General features: G+C 45.7%; 3 protein-coding genes across 3 annotated transcripts; all 3 read left to right on the forward strand.

The window, feature by feature from the left end:
• Positions 1-8383: 8383 nt before the first annotated feature.
• On the forward strand, positions 8384-9774 carry LOC133887644 (expansin-B5-like). The gene is made up of 4 exons (XM_062327595.1): positions 8384-8608; positions 8788-8900; positions 8993-9186; positions 9276-9774. Exons 1-4 carry the CDS (start codon positions 8437-8439, stop codon positions 9601-9603), a joined length of 807 nt encoding a protein of 268 aa, XP_062183579.1. The 5' UTR covers positions 8384-8436; the 3' UTR covers positions 9604-9774.
• Positions 9775-13527: 3753 nt separating this feature from the next.
• Positions 13528-15190, forward strand: LOC133888551 (expansin-B15-like). The gene is made up of 4 exons (XM_062328832.1): positions 13528-13794; positions 13951-14063; positions 14155-14348; positions 14600-15190. The coding sequence occupies exons 1-4, from the start codon at positions 13638-13640 to the stop codon at positions 14922-14924; spliced, it is 789 nt and encodes a 262-aa protein (XP_062184816.1). The 5' UTR covers positions 13528-13637; the 3' UTR covers positions 14925-15190.
• A 2361-nt stretch (positions 15191-17551) lies between these two features.
• Positions 17552-19184, forward strand: LOC133888550 (expansin-B5-like). Its single transcript, XM_062328831.1, has 4 exons — positions 17552-17910; positions 18094-18206; positions 18317-18510; positions 18604-19184. The coding sequence occupies exons 1-4, from the start codon at positions 17688-17690 to the stop codon at positions 18935-18937; spliced, it is 864 nt and encodes a 287-aa protein (XP_062184815.1). The 5' UTR covers positions 17552-17687; the 3' UTR covers positions 18938-19184.
• The last annotated feature ends 810 nt before the right edge of the window (positions 19185-19994 follow it).

Raw genomic sequence — 19994 nt, forward strand, 5'->3', positions numbered from 1 at the left:
TTGGCAAGACTTTGAAAGGATCTACAAAGAGGAAGATGGGGTAAGTGTCAGGTATGCTAAGTGTTATATTTGTAAAAATGAATTATCTGCAAAGCCCTTGGGTGGAACGGGGCACTTGAAGAGGCACGCCATAAGTTGCAAGCGAAAGAGTGGAGCAGCCATGAAGCAGACGGTGTTGCAGTACAACCCCGACGGCTCTGTTCATCATTGGGAGTACGACTCTGCCAATGCTCGAAAAGAGCTATGTCGCTTCATTGCAAGAGCAGATCTACCACTCAATATCGGTGAGTCTGCTGCATTTGAAGATTACATTAAGCAAGCTCATAATCCTAGGTTCACGCATGTTTCTAGACAGACAACTAGTAGGGATATGGTAAAATACTACAATACGTGTCGTAGCAAACTTAAAGAAATGTTGCAAACATGTACATTTTCAGTTGCTTTGACCTCGGACATATGGGCAGGTAGGGCTAGAGAGGATTATCTTAGTGTGGTTGCTCATTTTGTTAATAATGATTGGAAATTAGAAAAGAGAATAATAGGTTTTCGCTTGATTGACAACGCGCATACCGGTGAAAATATTGCTGAAAAAATATCTCAAGTAGTTGCAGACTTTGGCCTCACGAATAAAATATTTTCTATCACTTTAGATAATGCCGGTGCAAATTCTAGAGCAATGGATATTCTTACCCCGTTGTTTAGTACTTATGCTGAATCTTTCTTGTTACATCAACGTTGTGCTTGTCATATTATCAATCTTATAGTAAAATCCGGTTTGAAGAGGTTATCGCGATACTTAGAAGATTTTCGTACTGCAATATCTTTTGTGAACTCCTCTAACCAACGAATTGCAGCATATAAACAGTATTGTGTTGCAATGGGTGTGCGTCCACGTAAGTTTGCTCTGGACATGCCGGTGAGATGTAACTCTACTTTCTTGATGCTTAAAAATATTATACCATATAAGAGCACATTTGGTGTGTTTATTCATACACATTACCATCAGCATGGGGGTCAAACTTTACTCACGGAAGCGCATTGGTATGTTGCTGAAAGGATACTGGAGTTTCTTGAATTTTTTTATGATTCAACTGTGAGTTTATCAGGAGTTTATTATCCAACATCTTGTTTAGTAGTGCATAATATTGTTGAAATTGCTACTCATTTAAACAACTATGAAAATGACAATCTTTTAAGAGATTGTGCAGTTCCTATGAAATCTAAATTCTTAAAGTATTGGAAAGAAATTCCTTTGTTATACGCTTTTGCCTTTATTTTAGATCCTAGAGCTAAAATTGCAACTTTCTGTAGAGTTCTCGCAATTCTAGGTGATGCTCTTGGCCATGATTATTCTAATTATTATACTAATGTTCGTTCTAAGTTATTCGAAGTTTATAGTAAATATGAAACAAAGTATGGCGGAGTTCGCCTGCAACGACCTCCACTAGCACCCACAACAAGTAAGAAGACGACAACGTGGGGAAAAATATTTGGTGCAGGTTCTTCATCAAGAAGTTCAGACTCTTCGTCACGATCGTCTACGGGCACCGGAATTCCAACATCCGGAGGGGAGCTAACTACCTTCATCGACAGTGACGTTATCAGCCACGAACAAGAAAACTTCAACATACTGCAATGGTGGCATGAGCACAAGACGAATTATCCAGTCCTTTCACTGTTAGCGCGAGATTTGTTAACGGTTCCTGTATCTACAGTTTCTTCTGAGGCTGCCTTCAGTCTTACAGGAAGCATAATCATTGGTTGTACTCTTTTTTCCTTCTAGTAGAAAGGTTTTTAACGAGGCAACCAATCAATAAAGATGTTATGTATTTATTTTCCATATTTTTTATTGTTTTTTTGATTTTTTAGCTATTATTTATGATTTTTTCCTATTTTTTTGAGTGCTGACGGGCCCAACGTGCCTCCACCGTGCCGGCCGGGCCCGTCGTGCCTTCCCGTGCCGGCCGGGCCCGTCGTGCCTTCCCGTGCCGACCTGGCCCGTCGTGCCTCCACCGTGCCGATCGGGCCCGTCGTGCCGAACGGGCCTATCGTGCCTCCACCGTGCCGAACGGGCCCATCGTGCCGAACGGGCCCATCGTGCCGGCCGGGCCCATCGTGCCGACCGTGCCGTGGGCCGGCCCGGCACGGCACGGTGACAGTTGGGCCGTGCCGTGGGCCGACGGCTCGGCACGCGGGCCGGCACGGCACGGCCCGTAACAGTAAATGGGCCAATCGGGCCGTGCCGATTTCGGGCCGTGCCGAGATGGGCCCGTGCCGGGCCGGCCCGATTGGCCCATTTGGCCATCTTTAATTTCTTCCTCCTCCCACCGGCTGGCACTGTGCTTCTTCTTCACGTCGACATCGTCACTTGTTCCCCGTCTCACCCGCCTCGAGCCATCTCCGGCGGCGTCCCCGCCGCCGTATCTACTGTTGGGTTTGAGCACTCACTTAATTCTCAACGTTATCCCATGGACATAACTAACACGAGAGAACACTCTGAAGCTACACTGGAGTACGACCGAGAGAACCTCTATTCTCTTGTACTATACTAAGCTCTATGAAGATGAATCACATGGAACACCGGAGACACAACTCGACTTGTGTTGTTTTGTTCCTATTCAACTTAAGCAAACTTATTATAATGCTGGTATTTAAAGACACGGGAGCTAATGAGCCCGTTACGCTACGTGCATCACTAGCCGCGCACTACCGGAATTTGAAGGTTTGCTGAGTATCCTATTATTTGCCGAGTGCATTTTGTCGCGCACTCGGCAAACGACCCCCTACGCCGAGTGCTGCACGAAAGCACTCGGCAAATAATTAGACACTCGGCAAATTCAAGAATATACACTCGGCAAAGAATAGCACTCGGCAAACTCAAGAAAATACACTCGGCAAAGTCGGGCACTCGGCAAACATCACGCCATGTGTCCCTTCGGACGTAATCTGACGGCGCATCCCTCCTTTGCCGAGTGTCGTCTAACGGACACTCGGCAAACATTTCTTATTTTACTTTTTTAGGACACGAAAATGTTTTTCTCTTTTATTTTCTTTTTGTTTTCTTTTGTTCTCTTTTATTTTCTTTCCCCCTCTCTTTCCATGTTAAAAATTGGTATTTTTCTGGATCCGTTTGCAATTTTTATGTCATTAAGTGCATTTCTAGGTTTTTAATGAATATAAGTCAAATTTGTACTGCAAGTACATGAAATAATGGGAAAAAATGGGTAGAAAAATCATATTTATGTTGTTGAGTCTATTTTTAGACCTTACCCAAGAAATGGAAAGAAATTTGAAACATCTGGGTGGCAACACTTGACCACCAACATGTAGCTTATTGGTTTTTTAATTCTAAAAAAAGCAAACGAAATCTGAAAAATATAAGACTTGCCATGGTGTCATGATATGATACGTAGAGGCTATAGTAAAAATTTGAGAAGGTTTCACAAAAGTTGTCACGTACGATGCTTAGAAACCGAAGCATCTCCGAGGAAGGATCGTGGTTTCGAGACGGAACGGATCAGGTTTGAAGCCGAAGTGACGATTGAATCATCGTTTGACCTTGAAACTTTTTCTACACTCAACATACAACATAGCATATTCCATGTTAAAATTTGGTATTTTTCTGGGTCCGTTTGCAATTTTTAATTCATTAAGTACATTTCTAGGCTTTTAATGGATATAAGTCAAAATTGTACTGCAAGTGCATGAAATAATGGAAAAAAATGGGTAGAAAAATTATATTCATGTTGTTGCGTCTATTTTTAGGACTTACTCAAGAGATGGAAAGAAATTTGAAATATCTGGGTGGCAACACTCGACCACCAACATGTAGCTTACCATGATGTAAAAAAATAAATAGATGAAAAGAAAAAAACATAAAACAAATAAAATAAAGAAAGAAAAAACAAAGAAGTAAAGAAAAACTAAACAACACTTTTGAAAAAAAAACATTCTTAAAAAAATCAGTTTTTTACCGAGTGCCTGTGTTTTAACACTCGGCAAACAATGAAATAATTTTTTTCCCGTGACCGCGCCTTTTTTTTCGTCGGCCGCGCCTTTTTTTTTTCCCGGCTGCGCGTTATTCATTCGTTCAATTCCTGTAGTTAACTGTTCATCGCTGTACGTCGCGCAACAAACCGTCGGATGGAAAGACCAGCGTGGATCGCTAGCACGTGTTCCCGCACCGACGCTTCCAATCAGATATTTCCCCCACCGGTGATTCCAAGGCAGCAAAAAAAAAAAAGCAGAGAGCCCCTCCCCACCTGAGCTTCCACACTCTTCTTCTCCATCCCCCCCTCCCCACCGGACCAACTCTGCTGTCCACCTTCATCGACCCGACCTCCGAGTTTTCCCCGTGTAGACGGCATCAAGCCGCGCAACTGGATGCCGGGGGAAGCCGTTCATCGATCTGGAAGCCGAGCAGCTGCACGCCAGCGGAAGCAACGCCAACGGAAGAACTTCGGGGAGCTCCTACCGCATCAAGCCGAGTATCTGTAGGCAGGCGTTCGTCGACCCGGTGGGAGCTCCTGCCGCATCAAGCCGAGCAGCTGATGCCGGCGTTCGTCCACCCGATGGGAGTTCCTGCAGCATCAAGCCGAGCAGCTGCATGCCGACGGAAGCCCTTCATCGACCCGGCCTGGGAGCTCCTGCCGCGTAGGCGCCATCAAGCCGAGTAGCTGGAAGAAGCATAAAGAAGCATAAAAGGTTGGGCCTCCGTAGCTGCTCTGGAGACTCTTCCTGCGTAGCCTCCGTGAAGTTCGGCCTCCGTAGCTAGCTCCAAAGAAATAGCCTGAAGAAGCATAAAAGGTTAGCCTCCATTTTCCTCACGCCAACTTCAGCTGTCCATTTTTAGTGCTAGACGTGTTCATAACATATTGCATAGTAAAATCACTGCCTGATGGTTTGCCCTGAATCAATGTCTTTAATCTATCAAGACATTACCATAATTCTGAAGACCGTAGGATCTAAATTTCGCTTGAAACTGGGAGCAGCTTTTACAGTATAATGACCATGATTGGCTCTCTGAGAGAATACCTTTCATTGATAATATTGGAATCCACAGTGCAATGGTTAGAGTTGTTCTTCTGAATACAATGGCCAGAATTACCTCTCTGAGTGAATATCTTTCATTGATAACATTGTTTAATCTGTGTCTAAAATAGTATGATAGATAAATTTACATTTCCCCTTCTGAGTCAAAATAAGGGGGAAAAAATCCACATGTATTGCTAGGCATTAAGCTTGACAGTGCTTAAGATACATGTACATAACATATGATCTCACTCCAACTTCAGCTGTCCATTTTTAGTGCTAGACGTGTTCACAACATACTGCATAGTAAAATCCCTGCCTGTGGTTTGCCCTGAATCAATGTCTTTAATCTATCAAGACATTACCATAATTCTGAAGACCGTAGCATCTAAATTCCGCTTGAAACTGGGATGTCCTTCTTCTTTGCCACAATTCATTACTACTTTTGAGTCCTGAAGCAATTGAAGTAGTGTGAACTGTCAACTATAGTTCTTTTCATATGTGAGATTGTGTGCGCCAGGTTAATGCCTTATTGGAACCTGCAAAACTGCTGCCTGTTTGGGATTTTTTGAGAGTCGCCAGGTTAGCATCCAACCATCTGAAGCAGATTTACATCTTTACAATATATATTTCTTGATCAAAATGTTACTTCTTTAGGCCAATCCAGTCCACTGAGGATCCAAGAATATTGAAATTCATGCTTCCATTTTTTTTCTACACTAAGTCTCACAGTTCTGTCGCTGACAGTAATTTTTGTAGTTATTCCCTTTGGATGATACTTATTATTTGTATATGTCATGCTTCTGTCAACATGTAATAATACTTATTGGTCAATTGTAAGTATTTCCTGATCAAAATGTTGTTTTTCCTGTAAATTTTCCACCCCAGACTTAACCACTAGGTTTACTCACCCTCCTTCCATTGTTTTGCAAGCTTCTTCCTCTTTTTGTAGAACCGGAAAGGAATCTCAATTTGTATTAAGAAAAATTTGGGTGAGTTCAACCTGTCAACGTACAATATTCTAAATTCATTTGATAGTTTTTGTTATGTTACAGAAATGCAATACAAAAAATGATGCATATTTTTCTTAGTTGCTAAAAAGGTTAATCCAAAAAATATTCCTAAAGATGTTTGGCTTGCCTGTTGATCGTTAGATAAGGTTCTCATGGGTTTGACCTGTTTAACTTCAGCAACAACTTCAAGTGTAAAACGAGCTACAATCATACAGAGATCAACTCATATGGATATTTGGATTGAATTGTAAACTAAGTTGTTAAGTCAAGAAAATTCTCCCTGAATGGAGTTGCCTAGAGCTCCGAACCACTCTGTAGTTTACTGCATTTTCCTTATGCTATTTTACACAGGTTTCGTTGATTGAAGTTGTACACATGTTTCAACAATTTTTACTCAGTTGGGTTTCCTTTCTTTTCAGGTTTACATGTATGGAAGATCTCCTTGTAGCAGTTGTTAATGTCTAGAATGTACTGTATATGATCCTTTTCTAGTGCTCAAATGTGATACCCATCATGTCCTATGTAAGCTATGTAAACATGAATGTGCTATGTAAACATGAATGTGAAGTTGTATTTGTCAAAGTTGAATCTGGATGTGATGTATCTGCCTTGTCTAGTGAATTTCGAATTTATTATGTGATGGTATGAAATGCAGTGATATATATATATATATATATATATATATATATATATATATATATATTGTTTTGAATTGTAGCGATTTTTGGAAACGAAATCAAAAAATATATATATATAACCCTTTGCCGAGTGTAAACACTCGGCAAAGAGTAAGGGTTTGCCGAGTGTAGACACTCGGCAAACCGGCCGTTACGGCCCTGCTGCCGTTTAGTCGCTTTTTTTTGCCGAGTACCGGATTCGACTCTCGGCAAAGAGTTTGCCGAGTGCGCGATAGAAAACACTCGGCAAACAGCTGTTTGCCGGCACTGTGTATGCCGACAGCTGTTTGCCGAGTGTTACACTCGGCAAACACTTTGCCGAGTGTTTTTAAGCCTTCGCCGTGTGCCCTAGGCACACAGCAAAGTACCGAAATCCGGTAGTGGCGATAACTGGATCACGAGTGCGACTAGCTCAGTGCCTACACTCGTACATGCATGCAGGACTCCCTAATCAACTAACTAACATCTATGTGCACGCAAAGCACTAACTAGCCGGTGCACGTTCATGGCCAATGCATGCATGCAAAACTGGACCATTTCCGTGAAACACATACATGCAACAAGATTAAACACCCACATCGACCACCATTCTCCGCCACGCTAATCCAGCTCCGTCGAGTCATCTCCGCTCTTCCCCCTCCCCAGCACCGTCTATTTGGTCGTCCTCCACCACCCACGACCGACGATGTCTCCACCACTTGTGCTTGCCACCATTGTCAGACCACCTTTCCACCCACGGCCTCGCACTAAACCCGAAGATGGAGAATTTTGTCCGAGAAAACCCGCCGGCGAACTCGATCGAGTTTTTAAGCGTCTGGAACTTAGGAGGCGTGTCTCCGAAATAGTTACTGGGCTGGTGAGAGGCCTACTATTGGTTGCCGTGGGACCGTGTGTGCCGCTAAACTCATCACTCATCACTTTGTTCATCTTAGATCCAAGATTCCTAACCCATTAACATTATATTCAAACCAATAACCACGGACCGAACCGAATCCCGTGCAGATACATTTATGCCCTCGCCCACAAAGTCAAATAGACGTGAAAATTTGCCCATCGTGACAACTCGCTCTATAATCACTGCAACGCTTCCAAAACTAAACAAACGTGGTGCGCGCGCGGCTCGGGGACCGGTCGGAATCCGCAACGTCTGAAACGGATGTGGATAAATCTGGCTGACAGCGGCCGGTACGGTGCATGCATGGCCTGTACGGGTCGACGTATAACGACGACTAATTTAACGTACAGAGTATCCTAGGTCTAGGCACAGTTGCGTACGTAGTATACTCTAGTAGTACCTACAAATCTACAATGATGAGAGTAGCTACCAGCTAGCCATTTGACGAACGCACAAATTAATAAATACGGTAAAAGAAACGATCGCAAATTGGCAAATATTTAACGCGCGTGCCCTCAACTTGTTGCACTATAACACATGCGCAACTGATACGAACTACCTTGTGTTACTTCTTTATCCAAGTCTCTGAAGTTGACCACAAGGCATATGTGCTCCCACCCTTGAAAAGAAGAACAAATTGCCACGTTCATCTCGATATTGCATGTGCACCTGTTTTCCCTCACCTACGTTTGGAATCCCAAAAAGGCAAAAACGATCCTCCTATATATACCACCCAAATCGAGCTTTAGTCACGCAGTTCACCAAGTACTCACTTAACAAACGTAGCCCATTAATTGGAGTCTCAACCAAGAGACAATCAATGGCTAGTCCAGTGGCATTTCTAATTGCCGTATTCACCGTGCCAATTATGTCACTTCTTGTAAGCCCCGTTTCCTGCAGGCGGTACCTATCGGCGTCGTCAGCCCAAGGCTACGGCTGGTCCCAGGGCGGCGCGACGTGGTACGGGAGCCCTTACGGCGCCGGCAGTGACGGTATTATACTACCAAAAGCCCAAAACACTTGCGAACCGCAATGCATTGCACAATTTGTTCGTACATACGTACATCGATCATCAGTACTGTGGCGGTGCTGCAGGTGATGCATTAGAAGTACTGGACTAGAAGAAAACAAGAAATTTAAACCTGTAATCAATTTGTTGATTTCGTTGCAGGTGGTGCGTGCGGTTATCAAGGCGCCGTCGGCAAGCGCCCGTTCTCGTCGATGATCGCCGCCGCCGGCCCTTCCCTCTTCAAGGACGGCAAAGGCTGCGGCGCATGCTATCAGGTCAGTATTTACGTAGACAAACTGTTGTGTGCACGTACGTTTTCCGAGTTCTAACTACGAAAACTGTCGTGTACTGTTGTACGAACTTGAAGCTTAAGTGCACCGGTAACAAAGCCTGCTCCGGCCGGCCAGTGACCATCACCATCACCGACTCCTGCCTTGGTGGGGTCTGCCTCGCCAATGCGGCGCACTTTGACATGAGCGGCACCGCCTTTGGCGCCATGGCCAACCGCGGCATGGCCGACCGCCTCCGAGCCGCCGGAATCCTCAAGATCCAATACAAGAGGTTCTATTGAGTTTGAACGAATAATTCCAGTGAAGTTAATTATGCACACGAGTGTACTGAAGGCGTGGCACGGCATTGTCTTTTCTTAGGGTGCCGTGCAACTACAACAGCATGGGCATTGCCTTCAAGGTGGACGCGGGCTCCAACCCGTACTACCTCGCCGTGCTGATCCAGTACCAGAACGGCGACGGTGACCTTGCCGCGGTGGAAATCATGCAGGGCGGTGCGTGGACGTCGATGCAGCACTCATGGGGCGCAATGTGGCGCGTCAACTCGAACACCGGCAAGCCACTGCGCGCGCCATTCTCGGTCAGACTCACCTCGGGCTTCCGCAAGGTGCTCGTCGTAAGGAACGCCATCCCAGCCGGGTGGCGCCCCGGGACGACCTACCGGTCCACGGTGAATTACGGCACCTAAGACATTAGTGTAGATTGCTTATGTTTGCTGCTCCGATCTACAAGCTTTTGCTGTAAACAAAATAGGAAGCGTTATCACCCGTTAGGGGCCGCGTCATGTATTAATAGGCAGGGAACAGCTCCTGTGTGACTTGTACAATCATGATCTTGGATTACAATCGATCAAGAGATATTCTACAAGATTACAAGTGAGATACAATCTTATCTCTTAGTATATCTTCCAACAACCCTTCAATCATAACTTGCACAAGTTAAGATTGCACCTGAAATCTTTCAAATGTAGGAGTAGAAAGAGGCTTTGTGAATCCATCATCCACTTGATCTTTTGAAGATACAAACCGAATATCCAGAACCTTGCGTGCAACACATTCACGCACAAAATGATAATCAACCTTAATATATTTAGTTCTTATATGAAACACTGGATTAGCTGATAAATATGTTGCACTAATATTATCACATTAGAGACATACTGCTGAAGGATGAGAAATACTAAGTTCTTGTAATAATGTTTGTACCCACATTATTTTAGCAGTTGCATTTGCAAGAGATTTATACTCTGCCTCTGTACTTGATCTTGATATTGTGGCTTATTTTCTGGCACTCCATGACACAAGATTAGAGCCAAGAAATACTGCAAAACCAACAGTGAAACTTCTGTCATCTGGACATCTTGCCCAATCTGCATCTGTAAGGCACTGACTAACATAGATGAAGATCTTACAAAATTTAAACCAATGCCTAGAGTGCCTCTGAGATACCTCAAAATCCTCTTTTCACTGCAGACCAGTGCAGAGTAGTAGATGCATGTAAGAACTGACATACTTTATTCACAGAAAAATAAATATCGGGTCTTGTTAATGTCATTTATTGAAGTGCATGCACCAACCAAGCTTTTATACCAAGGAGAATAATCAGGACCTAGTGGATCTCCTTCTTTGGCCGAGAGCTTTTATGTAGTAAATAAAGGTGTACATGCTAGTTTGTAATTATACATACCTGCACGTCTTAATATACCTGAAATATACTTTCCTTGTGTTAACAATAGACCATCATGTGCCTTCTTCACTTCTATGCCTAAGAAATAATAGAGATCACCAAGATCCTTGATAGCAAAATCTTTCTCCAAGTTCTGAAGCAAAGCAACAATAGCATCCTAAGATGAACTGGCAACAATAATATCATTGACATAAACGAACACAAAAATTGTGACCCTATCGTTGTTGAAGAAAAACAATGAAGTATCACCCTTTGAAGTAGTAAGCCAAGATCCTATAACCTCATACTCAATCTAGAATACCATGTTGTGGGGGCTTGTTTCAAACCATACAAGGCCTCAATACCATACTCTGAGGGCTTGTTTCAAACCATACAAGACCTTATCTAACTTATATACGTGATGTGGTTTTGACTTGTCCTCAAAATCTGATGGTTGTTTCATGTAGGCTTCTTCATCTAGAACACCATGAAGAAACACATTCTATACATCCAATTGATGAAGATTCCAACCTTTTGACACTGCAATACACAAAACAATATAAATAGTGACAACTCATGACTGAAGGTGTCCTCGTAATCAATAACATATCGTTGCTTAAATCCTTTAGCAAATAAGAGAGCCTTGCATCTATCAATTATATCGTCTAACTTTTTTTAACTTTATAAACCCACTTACAATCTATGATATTTCTCCCTTTGCAAGGTGGAACTAAATGCTATGCATCATTTTTCACAAGAGCAGAATATTTATTTTCCATAGCCTTCTTCCAATCTTTATTACTAAAAGCTTCTTGAACACTTTGTGGTTGACCAATAACAGTCAAAAGTCCATACCTTACAGTGCCATCGATTTGGGAGTGGGTGGGCACTTAATACCATCACGACCCCTGCAAGCTACCTCCACATGACATGATAGACGGAAAGCCGCGAGCTATTGTGCGGGCATGAGTGCGTGCATGGCGCCCGGAGCCGGCCGGCCGGTCCGCCTGACGCACGTTGGCACCTTGGCGGTCGCCGAATTCTCGCGGCATGAGCTCGCGAGGTTGGGGAGAGAGCCGGCAAGGTTGCCCGGAATCACGGCTATATTCTGCTGCTCGGCGAAGGGACGCTGCCGTGTGCCGTGCAATTGGAGGAGCGGACGGACGGACAAGCGGTGGATCGTGACTTCGTGAGGAGTTGATTGGAGAACGACGAGATCTCTGGCGGTCGCTGATGGATACGCGCGCGCGCGCGGATCTGGGGAGGCGGCGGAGACTAATTGACTGGGAGGAAGGAAGGGGAGCCGTCTCGGGATTAGCAGACGTGCCCAACTGAAATAACGGCCGTTTTGACTCGCGAACAGTAACTTGTGCGCTCAGATACGGATCACCTCGTGCCCGCCTGCTAGCCTCTGGTCGTCTTACTTGCTAGTGTACTCCAAGACAGATTGCCGCAAATGCGAGGGATTCATGCATGCTTGCCTGGATTGAGAGACCCTCCGAGACGCACGCATGTGTCGTTAAAGTTACAGGTAAAGATGCATATGCACCAATACACCGTACACCATGGGTTACGAGCCAGGTAAGCAGAAGTGAGCTTAAGAGCAATGCCAATGTATCATGGCTAAGTCGGTGCAATTACCATGTAATTTAGGGGCGCACCATTAAAAAAAGATGGGACCTAAGATCAGCTGATATTACCATTGTAGAGATAATGTATTTTATTAGTTACTAATTGGAAGAAGATAAGTAGGATAAGCAATAGCTGTATGATCAGCCTTTTATTAAGATCTGTTTCTACAGTGGTTACTACCAAGAGAGTAAGATAATGTTATTGTTTACTACCTGATTTTTTACCACATTATGGTTGCTCTAAGCAGGCCCAGAGTTATTCACCATGTAGAACTAGCAAGATGGATCTAGCTACTAGGGCAAAGCGGAGAACGAAAAAGCAGTGGCGGACGTAGCGAGAGCGAGGGGAGCTCCATTTTCTTCGAAAACGGGGGAACCCCATATCCATTACCGAAATAACGAAAGCATCCATCGTTTAAGTTTTACAATATAAAAGTAAGGAGGTAAGACCTTAACCCAAAAAAAAAATGGACAAGTAAATTAGGCGAAAAAGTCTAACACAAACAGAGTAGTATCCAACAGAAAACATTTAGGCAACTGCAACACCATAGAAGGAAGTCATTCATCCCAGATTAGCGCGAGATCCAAAAGTAACCAGAACACCACAGGACTAGAGTGAGCATTCCATCAATCTTTCACATCCTCGGTCTCATGATCCTCAGCCAGATTATCATCTTGAAGCATAAGGAGGTGGCCTCCAGGAGAAGCTTGGGGTGGGTGTTGCCGAGGCAGCAGTTGTGACACAGATTGCAACAAATCATGACTCATCATGAATCAGCTCCTCTTTGCTCATGTCCTTGAGAAACTCTACCCAAAAAGTAAGAAGGAACAAGCACGGAAAATAATATCACTAGGATGGCGGAGCAGTTTTTTCTCAAAAGAAACACTATTCCTAGCTTTCCAAATGGACCAACAGATAGCAGCAAGACCCATAGTAGCAAAAATTTTATCCATGTTCAATAAAGAATCAATCCAGATATAGTATTGAGAAATAGAGCCAAAAATAGTATAAACACCTAACCAATAGGCTATTAAACCCCAAACTGCCTTGACAATAAGGTAGAGGAAGAACAGCTCCATTTAGTCTCCTTTTCTTTTGCAAAAAAATGGAAGAGGGCTACAGAGGAGTGGCAACCCCCGGATCCGTCCCGGCAGAAGTGCCATACCCCACCACCAATCAGATCAAGGATCGAACAGTGAACTACACACAGAATGAAGAGTTGACCCCTAGCCATGTGCCGGCGATGCCCAATCCAACAGAGGAAGCAATCAGCGAGATCTGTATGCATGCATGCATGCCCGCAGCCTCTCTGCCTATAAATAGAGCACAAGCTTCCACCCACACAGCTCATCTAGCTACTTGTCTCCTCCCAATCCTTGCAAAACCACGAAACCTCAGCAGCTAGCTCCAGGGAACAGAGCAGCTATGGCCTCCAAGTCCCAGCTCCTGTCCTTCGTCGCCATTGCGGTTCTCGCCTTGCCCCTCCATCCTTGCGCTTCCGTCGAGTTTCACCGCAAGCTCTCCAGCTGGTCCAACGGCGGCGCGACGTGGTACGGCGCCGCTAATGGGGCCGGAAGCGATGGTACGTAGTTACTGATACAAATCCATACACGCATGATAATTTACCCGGCCGATTCTCCAACTATCCATTCTTACCAAACTAATCATGATCTGTTGCATGAAAAAGAGATTCCATGCCCATGTCTCATCAACATGCGCATTCTTGTTGTACACGTAGGTGGTGCATGCGGCTACCAGGGTGCCGTCGACCAAGTGCCGTTCTCGTCCATGATCGCCGCCGGCAGCCCTTCCATCTATAACTCCGGCAAAGGCTGCGGCTCTTGCTTCCAGGTGTGTACACACATACTGTACACTGTAGACGTACGCATACATGCTGCCATCTAACGTGCTTTAATTTGCAAACCAATAATGTTGGACTCAGGTGAAATGCACGGGTAACGACGCTTGCTCCGGCAACCCCGTGACCGTCGTCATCACCGACGAATGCCCCGGTGGTCCCTGCCTGAACGAGCCGGTCCACTTCGACCTGAGCGGGACGGCGTTCGGCGCCATGGCGAAGCCCGGCCAGGCCGATCAGCTGCGCGGCGCTGGTGTCCTCCAAATCCAGTACACCCGGTAAGCATGCATGCACGCACACACATCTACACTTGTAAGTTAAATGCTGCCTATTTACAACGTCCAAGCAAGTTAACGTACACCACATGCAATCCACGTAGCCTTTGAACATCTAGTTCGTTACCTTGTCGCCATGGACCACACACGGCACATGCAATTCTTTCAATAACCGCCATATGACGAACTGTCCTTCTGTACATTCCTTCCCATATATATTGGCTTTTTCTTACGACGATGCTCGTGATACACAGCGTGCAGTGCAACTGGCCCGGAGTACAGTTAACCTTCGTCGTGGACGCCGGCTCGAACCCGAACTACTTCGCCGTGCTCGTTAAGTACGAGAACGGCGACGGCGACCTCTCTACCGTCGAGCTCATGCAGACCGGGACCGTCGCGGCGTGGACGTCGATGCAGCAGTCGTGGGGCGCCGTCTGGAAGCTCAACTCTGGATCGGCCTTGCAGGCGCCCTTCTCCATCCGCCTGACGTCCAGCTCCGGCAAGCAGCTCGTCGCCAGCAACGTCATCCCTGCCGGCTGGAAGCCCGGCGCCGCCTACCAGTCGGTCGTCAACTACTAATCATATAGCCATAATCTGCGCATGCAGTATAAGCAAAGTATATCCATGTGTGTGTACGTAATAGCTATGTGTGCGAGTTTGGACCTCGCGACAGTGGTTGCGCGATTGAGGATGTGCAACTGTACTACGTGTGTTAGGTATAAGTACCACGTACAAAGAAATAACGGCAAGGGGCAGAGGAGGAGGAGGTGCCACAGATGTACGAGTATAGTTTCTCCCCTCTTCGCCGTCAGTCAATGCCTGTTAATTGAGACGTGTTAAGTGTGTATCAGTGTATGTATTGCCAGCTTGATGTCACTGCTTCATGGTAGTAATAAATGTTTATATGTTTGCTTAATATATACATACTTGACGCTCCCTCTGTTTGACGATAAGTCAATTAAAAATAGAAACCTTGTAACAATAAATGGTTAAGGGCATGTCTTAAACAGAAATCGAAATAAAGACATTCTTTTATTAAAAAACTAAAAAAATAAAAGATGACCATATCTCTCTATTAAATTATTGTCTCTCTTTAGTAAATTTGTTTGTATTCTAAATCTCGTCAATATTGGACAAAGTGGCTGAGGCTTATAAAATTTAGGATGCAGTAAATAAGGTATGGACATTATAAGAAGATGTTGCAAGTACCTCTAGTCTAAAATAGGTAAAGTTCCAGAATTTGTGCAATCTATCAAACTTTCAAGACTTTTAAAATTAGTACATATAAAAGTATTCTCTCTGGTCACAAATACTCGACACTTTGACCAATATCTAGTTAAACTTTTAAAACTTTAACCAATATAGCTTTTATAAATATTTAATTTCAAAACATAAAAACCATATGTATAAATTTGTCTTGAAAAATCATAATATCACACTTTTATTATATATGTAACTATATTTTAATAAAAAAATAGTGATCAAAGTTATACATCGAAGACCGTAAAAAGCAAACAACATCATTTATTTTTGACCTGATATAGTAACTTAGATTTGATCATATGAACACTCATTAGATTTTATTCCATATTTTAAGAGAAAAAGAAAAGTAATGGTCAGAATCGTATTGAACTCTGGAATGATTGTAAATAATCGGGACGAAAGCTCTTATCACTTCTCAAAATCCTATAACATCAGTTAGAAAAATAATATATAGGGGAAAGCATTACTTTTTTAGTGAGAGAATAGAGGGAATAGTAGTGTGCAGCATTTAAACTTGCCTCTGGGATTGTACCTAACTTTGGTTTGGGCCGAAGCATCCAACTACTTGGTTGCCATCATGGGTTACATGCTCGACTGGCCTGGCCTGAATTCCAGATTGACCCTAGCTGTTTTTGTCGGCCTGCATTCCAGATGGAGATAGGGCCCCCTTGACCGAGTGGTGTGCTCCAAGTTCTGAGCTCCAGTGCTCCAAACGAAACTCCGGGCCATGTAATGTACGTGCGAGAGGCGTGAGGGGCTGAGGGCGTTGTATTTCTTTGGGCTGGTGGCACCTACAGTGCTGGTTATTGCCGCGCGTGCAGCAACACAACAGTAGCAAACGTCTGCAGTGCTGAATGCTCGTGCCACCAATCTATATTCTGAAAAAAGAGTCTAGATAATTATAAATTCGTTGTCTTCTAATCCGTTTGTTCGTATTAATCCGAGATTCCATTTTAAAAAAAACCTTCGAACCACCAATCACAGACCGAACCTAACGACGTGCGCACACATTTATCGCCGCGCACGAAGGCAAACAGATGCGAAAAATTTGCCCGTCGTCGCAACAAACTGCTCTAATCGCGGCGACGCTGCCGCCAAACTAAGCAAACGTGGTGTGCGCGGCCCGGGGATCAGAGTTTGCAACGTCTGGAAACCGATAGGGAGAAAAGCTTTTGGAATTCGCCCAGAATCGCGCGCGGCGGCTGCTCACGGGCCGACCTCGGCCGGCCGGAGGGAGCTACGTGATTACGTGACCCCGCGCACGGCACGGCCCGGCCGGCTCGGGAGCTCGGCATCCACGGCTCGGTTAGCGGAGCGGGGTGCACGCCTTCCCAACTACTCCACGAATCAATCCAGGAAAAGGAGTGTACTATGTACAGAAACCACTCACGACGGCGCGCGGAAACGGCACAATTCCTTGCGAACGACCACGCGCAAATTGGAATGTGCGCCGCCGACACGCTGAGCAACCGCGCTGGGTGGCGCGTCGTGCAGAGTCAATTCGATTGGTGCATCCCTACAGAAAAAAATGTACACGACTTACCGTGCAAACATGCATTCCCGTGGCCGTATAATATGGCCTGGGAGGGTAGCGGGTGGCACGTACGGATCGACGTGCACAGGCGACTAATTTAACGTACGGAGTATCGATCGTAGGCACATATCGATTGTACGATGGTGAGAGGAGCCATTCGGCGAACGCACGTTGCAAACAAAAAGATCACAAGTCGGCAAAATATATTACGCATGCCCGAATGATTCATTGATTTGTTTATCCAAATCTCAGGGATTCGAGAGCGTGATCACCTCCATTATCCAAGGGATCGGCCTATTCGGCTCAGTTGACCACCATATACGCTCGCACTCTCTCCCCCTAAATCAGTTTGGCACGTTCGTCTCAATAAGACAATAATGGATTTGCACATATTGGCTCCCACGTTTGGAACCCCTAAAAACATCCTATATATACTACCCAAATCGAGCTATAGTCTCACAATTCACCAAGCACTCACTAAACAAGCCTACTCCATTGGCCCTAGATTCCTAGACACCTCTCTCCTAGCAAAGAACAGACGATCAATGGCTACTCCACGCACATTCCGATCTGCCGTAGTCGCCGTGATGTCAATCCTATGGCTTCTTGTGATCCCCATCTCTTGCTACGGGAATCCGGAGCCCACGATCGAGCACTCGCAGCAGAACGACACAAGCAGGCGGTACCTCTCGGCGTCGGACCGAGGCTACGGCTGGTCCTCGGGCGGCGCAACGTGGTACGGCAGCCCTTACGGCGCCGGCAGCGACGGTAAGAACTAAACATATGTGTATTATACTGCAATAATGCATCGCACAATATATATGTGCGTGCATTGTTTCAATGCATGTGAAACATTATTAGCAGATTAGAGGAGAACAATGAACATTATTCATTTCGTGATGTGTTAATTCTTTTTTTGTGGGTGTAATGTGTTAATTTCACTGAATGCAGGTGGCGCGTGCGGTTACCAAGGCGCCGTCGGCCAGCGCCCGTTCTCGTCGATGATCGCCGCCGGCGGCCCTTCCCTTTTCAAGACCGGCAAAGGCTGCGGCGCATGCTATCAAGTCAGTATCCGTGCATGTTGAGACTGTTAACTTTCCTGTGCTACCATTGACGTGCGAAGTACGGCGTTCTAACTACAGCTGTCCACGCATTGTGATGTGCGAACATGCAGATTAAGTGCATCGGCAACAGAGCCTGCTCCGGCCGGCCAGTGACCGTCACCATCACCGACTCCTGCCCCGGCGGTGCCTGCCTCGCCAATGCGGCACACTTCGACATGAGCGGCACGGCCTTCGGCGCGTTGGCAAACCGCGGAATGGCCGACCGGCTCCGCGCCGCCGGAATCCTCAAGATCCAATACAAGAGGTGCATTTGAGTCTGAACCGATTGTTGTATCGAAGCTGATTGTGCACATGATCGGTGTACTGAAGGTGTGGCATCGCATTGTCTTTTCTGCAGGGTGTCATGTAAATACAACGGCATGAGCGTCTCCTTCAAGGTGGACGCGGGCTCCAACCCGTACTACCTCGCCGTGCTGGTCGCGTACGTGGGCGGCGGGGGCGACCTCTCCGCGGTCGACATCATGCAGGGCGGCTCCAAGTCGTGGACGCCGATGCAGCAGTCGTGGGGCGCCGTGTGGTGCGTCAACTCGAACACCGGCCAGCCGCTGCGCGCGCCGTTCACGATCCGCCTCACCTCGGGCTCCGGCAAGGTGCTCGTCGCCAGGAACGCCATCCCGGCCGGGTGGAGCGCGGGCACGACGTACCGGTCCAAGGTGAACTACGGCTACTGAGACGTGGTAGTGAGACTGTTTAGCTGTAGTGCTCCGATCTGCCATCTCTTGAGTCTTGAGTTCGTTACGTGCGTCCGGGAAACGCGAGAGGCCGCGTCGGAAGAGGAGGTTAGGTATTCGTACGTGTTCTTCCCTCCATGCTGGCCACTTGCACTTGTGTTTCCCTAGTGATGTCTCGGTGTCTCTCCATCGCAGAAACTGCAGAGCGGGAGTCACAGCACCGTTAAACGTGTGCTGATGTACCCAGATGTGATAATTTCCTCCTTCTTAGTGAAACGAGTATGTGATGGTATTAAGATCACGTTGTATTGCTGTTTTTTTTGGAAAATTGATTATATGTTCTAAAGTTGATCAATATTTAATAATATATTCGAAATTAATCATCTTTTGATCATATGTCATATAAGAATTAGTTTGTAACTAAATATCGTATAGGTAAGCGAGGTGAAGTTTAAATTTTGTAAAAGTAGTTCTTTGGGACATGTGATCCAAATTTAATATATTATCAAAGATCAACTAATTTTAGGACCTATATCAAATGTCCCTCCTTTTCGGTTCTAAGATCATCCTGTTGACTCTGATCCCGGCGGCCCGACGGGGTGAGTGCCTTTTGATTCGAGGCCCAGATTTAACCCCGCACTGGCGTGGCGGCCCTAAGAAGGCCCGCAAGGATGTCGAGAAGTATAACAAGGCTCCTAGCGAACAAGCCGGCGGGCGTTTGGTGACGGAGGCGCTCGAGCGACGACCTTGCCGCGGCGGACGGATGGCCGGACCGGAGGAGGCCGGCGAGTGATCCGCATTGCATGCTGGTTACTGGAAAACGAATGCACAGGCTTTGACCTCGTTGGACGCAAACAGTCCACGACCGCACATTCAGGCACCCAAATTTCGGAAAAAATCGAAATTTCCATACTTTTGGGTGACGGGTGGATGCGGTATTTAGTCATTGGGAAAAAGAACATGTTTGTACCCTCACAGAAAGGAGAAAACATGTTTAGTTGCCCATGACGAAATCGTCTCCGAGGCTGATACACCCAGAGCCGGCCAAGCGTGGCAC

Source organism: Phragmites australis, chromosome 13 (genome assembly GCF_958298935.1).
Source record: "Phragmites australis chromosome 13, lpPhrAust1.1, whole genome shotgun sequence".
Taxonomy (NCBI): Eukaryota; Viridiplantae; Streptophyta; class Magnoliopsida; order Poales; family Poaceae; genus Phragmites; species Phragmites australis.

Bases quoted from the DNA above. Each gene is read 5' to 3' on its own strand.
- LOC133887644 (XM_062327595.1), top strand. From the start codon at position 8,437: ATGGCTAGTCCAGTGGCATTTCTAATTGCCGTATTCACCGTGCCAATT. The intron at 8,609-8,787 runs GTATTATACTAC...ATTTCGTTGCAG, and splicing joins TTACGGCGCCGGCAGTGACG to GTGGTGCGTGCGGTTATCAA. The intron at 9,187-9,275 runs GTTCTATTGAGT...GTCTTTTCTTAG, and splicing joins CTCAAGATCCAATACAAGAG to GGTGCCGTGCAACTACAACA.
- LOC133888551 (XM_062328832.1), top strand. From the start codon at position 13,638: ATGGCCTCCAAGTCCCAGCTCCTGTCCTTCGTCGCCATTGCGGTTCTC. The intron at 14,064-14,154 runs GTGTGTACACAC...TGTTGGACTCAG, and splicing joins GCTGCGGCTCTTGCTTCCAG to GTGAAATGCACGGGTAACGA. The intron at 14,349-14,599 runs GTAAGCATGCAT...CGTGATACACAG, and splicing joins CTCCAAATCCAGTACACCCG to CGTGCAGTGCAACTGGCCCG.
- LOC133888550 (XM_062328831.1), top strand. From the start codon at position 17,688: ATGGCTACTCCACGCACATTCCGATCTGCCGTAGTCGCCGTGATGTCA. The intron at 18,207-18,316 runs GTCAGTATCCGT...GCGAACATGCAG, and splicing joins GCTGCGGCGCATGCTATCAA to ATTAAGTGCATCGGCAACAG. The intron at 18,511-18,603 runs GTGCATTTGAGT...TCTTTTCTGCAG, and splicing joins CTCAAGATCCAATACAAGAG to GGTGTCATGTAAATACAACG.